At 42.7% G+C, this 9,567-nt stretch overlaps 1 protein-coding gene across 1 annotated transcript; it reads right to left on the bottom strand.

The window, feature by feature from the left end:
* Nucleotides 1-5,929: 5,929 nt before the first annotated feature.
* On the bottom strand, nucleotides 5,930-9,184 carry LOC128731516 (replication factor C subunit 1). Its single transcript, XM_053824641.1, has 2 exons — nucleotides 9,176-9,184; nucleotides 5,930-9,100 (listed from the first exon to the last, which is right to left on the bottom strand). Exons 1-2 carry the CDS (start codon nucleotides 9,182-9,184, stop codon nucleotides 6,047-6,049), a joined length of 3,063 nt encoding a protein of 1,020 aa, XP_053680616.1. The 3' UTR covers nucleotides 5,930-6,046.
* Between the last annotated feature and the right edge of the window lie 383 nt (nucleotides 9,185-9,567).

The following is a 9,567-nucleotide window of genomic DNA, read 5'->3' on the forward strand; positions in this document are numbered from 1 at the left end:
CCACGGTGGTGTTAGTAACACATTTACCACACTCGCTAAGCGCAAACAACATTGCTAAACAACAAACTAATAGTTCACCTCTCCATTTGCCGAACTTCACCCTTGATGTCACAAATAATCTCTAGCTCGATCGCCTCAGATGATGCTGCTAGTTGGTTATGAAATCAATCGTCGAAACTAACGCATATTTATTGCTTCTAAATTTTGCATTGGTGTTAAATATTAAAAGGACAATAAAACAACTATTCAAAATACAAATAGTTACTCGGCATTACATAAAATATGACATAACCCGTACAAAAACAAATCACTTTTTGTGAATTTCAACTTCTTGCGCCTGACATTGGTCGACTCTAATTCGTTCACTGGAGAACTATTCTAATCTTATTTGCTGAACCATAAACAACGCACTGTTGCTACTGCAATTATCTTTCGTTGATACTAGCTGATAGTGATGTATGAACTTCTATTTTCTTTGCTATTCAATTATCTCCCGATCAACGGCATCCATGGGAGTTTATGTACACGACGTCTATCGAACTGAACAGCTCGTCGATGGTTTTCGGAGACGGTGACCGGTGGTGGTCGCATTTCGTTGATTCATTATATCTTATGTTTATATGTATGCTGTATCGTCCTAAATATAAATATAAAAGAAGCAACATAAACATCAGTTCTATTGTTGTCTCAATATCTGTTACATGCATTATTCAAGTCATTACTATAAATTTAAATAATCAATTGTAATGTGGTAAACAATTATTAAATTTTAGTGTTGTAGAGCTATACGCGAACGTATTTTTACTCTTTTTTACAGGGGGGTTAAAAGGAGATGGTTGATTCAAATGCCAAATATCTCGTTCGTTTCCACTTGCATATATCTTAGAGAAAAAAATACTCTACTGGTCTACAGCATCCACTAGTTCACATTACGCGTTGCTTCTACTGATAATTGATATCAATTGAGGTTGACCAATTATGAACGCTATTTAGCGGGTTTTTATTATCGCCCTTCTTCTGCCTCGTCTACGCACTCAGCAGAAATTGTTCAGAAAAATGATGATTAATACGCGCAATCGCATCGTTTCTCGTTGGATTAAAAAAAGGGCATTCTTGAGCAATTTATCACATATCAAACAATAAATTACTTTATTACTAACGATTCTGTTCCCCTTTTGCTGTTTGTTGGATGCAACCAAGCATGACCATTGCATACATTTGAAGCATAATTTTATTCATCGATATTTGTCCCCCATCCGACATGGTTAAAGCCTTTTTAATGCCAAAAAACACTTTCTCATTAAACGAACGATACAGTACGAAAGAATCTTTTTTCAAAAGTATAAATAACCGCTACAGAGCACATACATACATAGCACTACGGGCGGAGAAAAGAAAGGAGCACTAGATGCATCCCCTGGCATCCATTTTCTGGTTTATGCTGCTATACTCAGCTACAGCACGTTAATGCCACACGCCAACAACTAACGCATATTCAATGAACTGCAGAGAAAAGCAAGTTCTAGCGCGCGAAGAAGAGACCAAAGTCAGTCAACCAGCAGCGACGCATCCAAGCGCAAAGATGGTGTGTAAATAAACATTCCGGTTTACAAGGCTCGTGAAAAACACTGATCATACGCAACGGGAACGTGTGATGGCGCAAGCAGCCAGTACGCACCATGAAGGCGGGTGTACGCGACTGCGTTGACGATCCCATTTATAGCCATACAGCACCAGAGATCCAGAACTAGCAGGGCCGGCGCATGGGGCCGGTTATGGGGAGAGGATAATTTTCTCTCTTTTAATTTTAGTGCAGGAAATATGTGACTTGTGGAAGTCACCGCGACGGTTCACCATTCCCTGTGCCAGTGTAATGGCTCTCGCTTTTTACCCTAACGGTTGTGCAAACTCGCTTTGTCTGAGGCAGAGAAATAAACACACGTCCGTCCAAAAAGGACCAGCATGAGTCCATAAAACGCAGCGCGCGACGCAGAATGAATTCCCCATGTGCCCCGGGTTTTGCCCAAGACTCAAGTATAATCGGGTAAATTGTGCAAACCCCGCACCGGAACGAGGAAGCAGTACGCAACGGGCCTGGTGGAAACGAGGGGAAACTCAAGAATAAGCGCTCTCCTCTCATCCTTGGCGAGGAAAAGCAACACCGACCCACGAGCAAAACCAGATACGCTTGTTTTGTAAGGTTTCCACGGCCGGGCGCACGCGAGCAGGCCGTCTTTGTGGCAAAGTAATCTTCTAACAAGAAATGCCGTACGGAAAAAGGAAACAATCCTCCCCGACAAACAAGCAACTCAAGGGAAACGCAATAAATTGGGGAAAAATGGCACAAACGTGGTACAAAACGTTTCACAAGCGTGATAATGTAGCAAAAGCCGGTTGTCGCAATGGCATGAAAGGGGTTTTTCTCCTGGTTACTTGCCAACAACCGCCCGTCGAAAGAGTTTTCCACGTGAAAAGCAAACCCACCGTGTGTTGTGGCTTACAACACGTAAGAACTGTGCATTCTTTAGAGGAAATGAGCTTGAAATACGTGGCTTCACGAGCCACCAAGATGGGATGACTGGCTTCAGTGAAATCCCTAATCTACCCATGTTGCTGCCAGCTCGCTTTCATCAGCCCATATGGATCATCGATCGGGCAGACAAAATAACACAGACACTCCTCGTCTCTCTGTTCGGCCTCTGTCACAGACATACGCCAGGGGCCCATAAAACATAAACACAATGGTAGTAAAACACATTTCTTCTCCAGGCCGTCGTGCCCGAGCCAAAACTTGGAAAACACGTTCTAGAAGAGTTGTGGTCGGTCGAAGAACTTAGTCGTTCTTTCCATCTGTAATAATCCAACCATAAGCTACTGATGACCTGTTTGCATAGCACCAGGAGCCGTAAATCAACCGGTCTTACCAAAAGTGCTGAGCATTCCCTGCGAACGATGCACGAACCGAAGCAACCGTGCTTGCTTGCTCTAGGTCGACACTACTTCCGCGTAATCCACCCAATAGATGGTGCCGCACAAGTCCTCAGCCTGGCCTTCGAGTGAACAACCGTCCTATTGAGCGTCTCGCAAACTCTACGCTGCAAATTGCAAACAATTGACTCGCCAATTTGCTGACTGGTAAATTTGTCATCTCTTAGGCTGGACGTTTCTACGGATGCGTTTAACACTATTCCCTCGTTCTCGTGTTGATTGAATCTGTTAGTTTTTCCTAGCACTGCTCCGTGCAGGTGTCTTTTGCGTCCGCAGACGCTTAAAAATATTTTCCATTGAATTTTTATCGTAAATCCAAATTACGACAAATTCAGAACTATCCTTATGCAAGAATGTGGACATCTTTCCCAATCAACTTACATACTTATAACACGGCGAAGTGTCTCCCTCTCGCTCTAGGGCTTCTAGTTTACTACTTTACCGAAACTAGGTCAAACCCCAACCCAATTTATTATTTACCAGCACGAGAATCTTCTCTTCGCGACTACGCTTCTTAGCGAGAACTGCTGCCAGCAGGGCGCGATAAGCTTGATTGTAATTTCATCCCGTGATGGTTATTCTAATCAACCCCGTCTAAATAAGGAATGAACGACTGAATAGTTAAACCTTAGTTACAAACTTTTGCCACACCGCAAAGTAGTGTGAACGATTTCGGGGCGGGTTTCTTGGCAGCATCCTGCTGTCGTTGGCACTGCTAGTGGTGGTGGTGAACGACCTGGGGCGACCTGCTGCGATTTTTTTTACTACAAAAGCTCCCTTCGGTCACCACCCTGCGAACTCGCTCAACAAAGCCATCGACTGCGCACGCATTCCAAAACAGAACTGACGGCATCAGGACGGGCACGACGCACCTTCTGCAGGACATGCACGAGATTCGTAGAGCATCCGTTTGATTATTTATCTTTAGTGATTCGTTAGCTTCAGTTTAAAACACATCTCCAATTCGTCAAACGTTCACAGGACACTCGCGGGAGTTCGTAACTAGAAAACTAAACAACCTACTTTGCCATGCTTCTATTTTCGTTTGATTTTCACCGAAAGGAGCAAATTGGTCGCCACACTCCGCGAGTGGTGTATGGCATCTGTGATGTACACGCGCTCGCATCCGTTGGCACACAACCTGGACCTGGAGAGGAGCGTTATCCTGGCACGCTCTCTCTCTCTCTCTCTCTCTCTCTCGATTGACACACTTTTGCCCGCTCGTTCACGTTGTGCTGGGAAAGGACGAACCTTACCAGCAGCACGGATTGGTGGTGGTATCGTTTCCGTGTTGTCCTATGCTTCCACCTGTGCCTGCCTCTGCGCATTCCGCCACGAGTGCCCACCAGTGCCTTGTTCGGATAGGTTCGGGAAAATCTAGGCTAGGGGTCAATCATCAACCAACCCACCGAAATGATGTTGGAGGAGCAGAGTCGCGACGACAACGAGTCTCCTCAGTTCGTTGCCGCGATTGTCACAATTGTTTGCATAGAAAAATTACTAGGTCAAACGGAACACACTACCAGCACCATTCCGTCTCTTGGGCTGTGGGGGAAAATATTCGCATTTCCCGATTCGAATCACGTACCGCACGTAATGTGGTGTCTTCGGTGCAGGTCACATTGCACTTTTTCCCTGTCACCTTGCCCCCACAAATTCAATTCACCGTAATCATCTTCACGTTTCTCTCGCAACACTTGCCTTCAGGCTCAATTTTTGCCTCCGCCCTTTCAATTAGCGGTACGTTATCAAGGACACACGTTAGTTAATCATTTTTATCGCTTTTTAAGCTTTTAGCAAACATACCAAACTACCTTAGTAGTGCCAAAGTCTAATTAAAATCGCCTCAAAAACCGTATGGCCGTGCAAGTTGCGGTGGCTCTATCTCTTTGGACAGCGATAACGTCGCCGTCATCCAACAACCCGTCACACTACCACGCAAATGTGTTCCGTTCACTTCGTTTTCCAGCTAATACTTTTCGTTTATACCTGTACTAACCAGCAAGGTGACACGCTGAAATTCCACAGAAAACAAGAGGAATTTCGATCGCTTTTCCCGATTTTTTTCACCATGACCCACCAACAGGCCTGTCGCCAAAAAGGCTCATAATTATATATTTACAACGCTGCTAATTACATCCATTCGAGCTGGATGTATTTTTTTTTCACTTCCACGACCCCTTCGTAATGTGTGTATGGGAATGTGTCAATGATCTTCGTTTTCCTCTGCAACGAATACACACCCACGAAAAACATAACTTGTTTTCTTATTTCACGTAACTTTAGCAAACATTTTCATCGGTAATGTAACGACACATTAGTAGAACTTACATTTTTCGATTAAACTTTTTCACCAGAGCGACGCGCCCACTTCATTCCACTTTTCTCTGGGTAACACACAGCATCAAACACACACACACTTTCAAACGAGCTGCCTTCCCAATGGAATTGTCATACATACTACTCTCATTCTCATACCCATGTTCAATGAATGTGCCCACCAGAGAAAACTTTTATTCCGTTAATATTGTGATTTTCACTTTACTTTTTTCTGTTTTTGCAACAAAAAAGCTATTGCCAATAATTTCATACCAGTTTTATCGTTTTTCTGTGGTTAATCTCAAAACCATTACCGATTCGTGAGCTTATGAAATAAAAATAATCCTTTTACTTTATTTATCGAGTGCTTTTAATGCATACATGGCTGTACTTGCAACGAAACGTCACAACAAATGCTTTTTAAATCTGATGCGTCAAATGCGACAGACCGTTACAAACAATAGGCGCCGTCATCGCTAGTGTGCTACAGGATATGCTATTTTACAATATTCCCTAAAAATCAAATTCTTCTTTTAACTTTGCGATACAATGCTTCAGTTAAAATATTTATTGATACAATCTTTCCAGCTTGCCCGACGCTACTCCATTGCTGGTAAGTCCATGTGATGTACTACTGGATGTCTGTATGCTCATAGAATACAACAAATAAATCTTAAATTGTTTTTTTTATTTTCACGATAAATATGGAACCTTAATTGAACATGCTTTTCCAAAAATTTTACTTTTTTCTTCCTTTATCTCCTGCACCAACTCTTGAAGTGCTAGCTTTAGTTGTTCCTCCTGTAGTCGACTTTTTCTTTATCTTGATAAAAGCATTATCATCAATTTTGTCTTCTTTTTCCTCATCATCGGAAACTGCATGAGACACCTCAGTTCCTTGCTCGCCTTCATTTTCATAAAACCCGTCTATATCATCCTGTGCACCATCGTTTGCCTTCTTTTTAACGGTCGTCATTGCCGAGTATGAGTAAGGTGCCACAACTTTATTATATGCACGCGTCAGAGCGGCCTTAACCTTGCCATCAACAGCATCCAAGATGCTTTTGCGCTTTGGCCAAGTACTCAACTCCACCAAAGAATCAATGTCCTCCCGAAGTAAACGGTATTCTTTGATCACCTCCAATGAGTCTTGCACTCCTTCCGCACCGCGTTTTTGTAGCGGTTGTACGATAGAACGCAGTAAGTGTGGTGCGTAATCCAACCGAATGGAAAGCCTTGATCCGGATGTTGAAACACGCGTGTGATCGTGTATCTCCTGCGCCAACCGCTTCCGTTTGTTTGATTTTGAGTTTTTTCCTAGCCAGCCAGGGAAATTAATTTGCCCTGCTATATGGCCCTCCATGAACTCGCCCGGCATAACCGAACTATACATGGCCTGTATTGGAAGCAAAGACCACGCCATGTTAGAACGAATTTTGCGTTCCACCATATCCCCACGACTCAGACTGTCTGCCGTCATAGCAATCCTGTCGAGCAATTCCTTACGGGGTGCTTTCGGTTGCACCTTCAGATAGTTCTCCTGCACAAAGAGCGGAGCTATGTTGTAATCATGGAAAAACAAATCCGCCTTATCATTCAACGTCATGCCTTTATGTTCATCAGCTGAAAACACCTTCCGAATAACGTCCCACGGGCCGAATTTAACGTCCTTTTTAGCAGAATCTGCCTGCTTCTTAGCCGAGTCTACGGATATTCCACCGTTCGTGGATTTACCCGCACTATACAGGGCCAAATGATTTAACGTTTGCCGCACATCGCAACCAGTTCCAGCAATGATTTCTTCCAGCACGCCTGGAGCCAGCTTTAAATTCTCTTTGAAACATACGGACATCATGGCGCCTTTAATTTGCTCTACTCGTGGCTTGTTGAAACGCAAATCAAAACAATAATTTACCAGAGATCGTATCTTCGGATGATTACGATCGTTGCACATACAGATGACCGGTATATGGCTGTCCTTTATCAAAGCGATCAATTCCTGCATACCTCCACGATCTTCATTTCCTGCCATCCCATCAACCTCGTCCATTAGCAGAACGTGCTTATTCGAAACCTTATCACTTCTCCCACCGAAGTAACCCGCAAGTGATTTAGTATTCAACAGTTCTGCTACCTCCTCCTTCAATAACCTTTTGCTGCGAGTATCAGAAGCATTGAATTCTACTGTATCGAACCCCAGTTCCTTGCATACCAGCGTAGCTGTGGTCGTTTTTCCGACACCCGGAGGCCCAGACAATAGAGCCGCTTTGAACGCCGCTCCTGAGTCGTTTTTGGCCCAGGGATTTGGTTTGGCATGCTTTTTAGTGCCGTCATTATTTTTATACCAGCTGGACAACCAAACAGTCAATCTTTGGACATTGCTGCTGGTTCCGGCTTGGCCGACAATTTGCTTGGTGCTGGTGGGTTTATACTTATCCACCCAGGCCATGTTATCAACGCTCTTAATATCCTTTTCATAGTCCGATAGCTCGTGTTTGATTGAGACTATAGGTGAGATTTTAGGGCACACTTTACTAGGAGTCATTTTTTCATACTTTGGTTGTTCTACCGGAGATTTGTTGGTCTTATTTGTGATAATTTCAACCGAAATATCTTGCTTAACGGCTTTGGGAGACGCTTCCTTTTTAACCTTCTTCCTTTCATTCTCTTCTCCAGGCGATTCCTTTCGTTTGGTAGGGCTGATGTCTTTTTCATATTTTTTCGTCTCACCACCCTTCTGCTTCTTTTGGCCAGACTTTTCCCTAATCAAATCTAACAACCCATCCTCACTGAGAGTTTCAATGCGCATATCTTCCGCTTGAGCAATCTTTTTAGGGCCAGCATCTTCTCCAACAACCATGTGAGTTACTTTCTTGGAAATAGCTCCAACAACTTTCCCACCTAGATCCTTTATCACCTGTGCGCATTCATCTCGCTCCATGGACTCTAATACCCCCGTTATGACAAATTGCATTCCCTGCAGACAGTTAGGTTTTCCTTCCGGAATTTCCTTAGATCCTGGATTTGCGGGGCCTTGGCGGTTTTTAAACTTTTGATATAATATAGCCGACATACGTTTGCGTTCATACCTTTCTTCGTCAGTGAGCACTGACTCGTTAAGATTTTTAGAGCTTTCAGCTTCATTTTCATCCTTTTTGCTGGGTTTTAAAACCGTTTCCTTTTTAGGAGAGTTTTCGATGGATTTTTGTTTAACCGGACTGATTTTTAGCTTGCCATCTTTTTCTACAATGTTATCATTTTTTTCCAGTTTAACCGCCAGTTTTCCAGGAGACGATGATTTTTTCTGCTCGGGTGTTAATTTTTCACACTTGTCGTTTGCATTCCGATCTTTTTTACCTGTTTTTTTCTCATTCAACGGCGTCACCGGAATAACATCTTCATCAGAAATTTCAAGTTTCATCGGTTCGACGGATTCCAATGTTTTCTTTTTGGGAATTTTAGGCATCTCCACACGTTTTACCGGTGCGGAACTAAACATGTCTGCAGCGTTAACAGGTTTCAATTTCTCTAACTTGGGTCTCGAACTATCAATCTTCTTTTTCGCGGGGCTTTGCTCATCGTCATCGGAATCGAGCACGCGCCGTTTTTTAAGTACTGCTGAATGTTTAACTTCACTTCCAATATCTTTGGATGTGTTAGGTTTGCCATTTACTTGCTCTTCGTCATCACTGACTATTACAGCTTTTCGTTTGTTATTAGGTGTCTTCGCTGATTCCGGTGCTTTGTTGGATTTTACAGTCGATCCCCCACGACCAAAAAATGAACGAATGTCCTAGAGGAAAGATTCATTAGTTCACGAAAATACACTAAGCCAATGTATGGTAATACTTTCCGGACTGTTACTCACCATAGACATGATACCAATTCTAAAAGATTTTGGAATAAAAAGTAATGTTTGATTGAAGCCAACTACGTAAAACCCAAAATTATTGCTCGCTGTTTTGCGTTTACCGAGTAAAACTTACAATTTCAGAAATAGAATTCACCCCTTTACACTTGCTACTGTATTGATACTCTACTGCTGACTTTCCAGATATAAACTTAAAATAGTAAATTTGAACCAGGTTTATGTTTTTGAATACTATGTTTAAATCAACCACATATTCTGCATAATTCAATATAATAAAGTACGCCGCAAACTAATTCTTCCCTCCAAAACAATCGTGTGTATTCATGTATATCTTGACATTATAAACGTCAAACGAGAAACAGTGACTATTTCTTTATAATCTACGTGGA

This window comes from Anopheles nili, chromosome 2 (assembly GCF_943737925.1).
Source record: "Anopheles nili chromosome 2, idAnoNiliSN_F5_01, whole genome shotgun sequence".
NCBI lineage: Eukaryota > Metazoa > Arthropoda > Insecta > Diptera > Culicidae > Anopheles > Anopheles nili.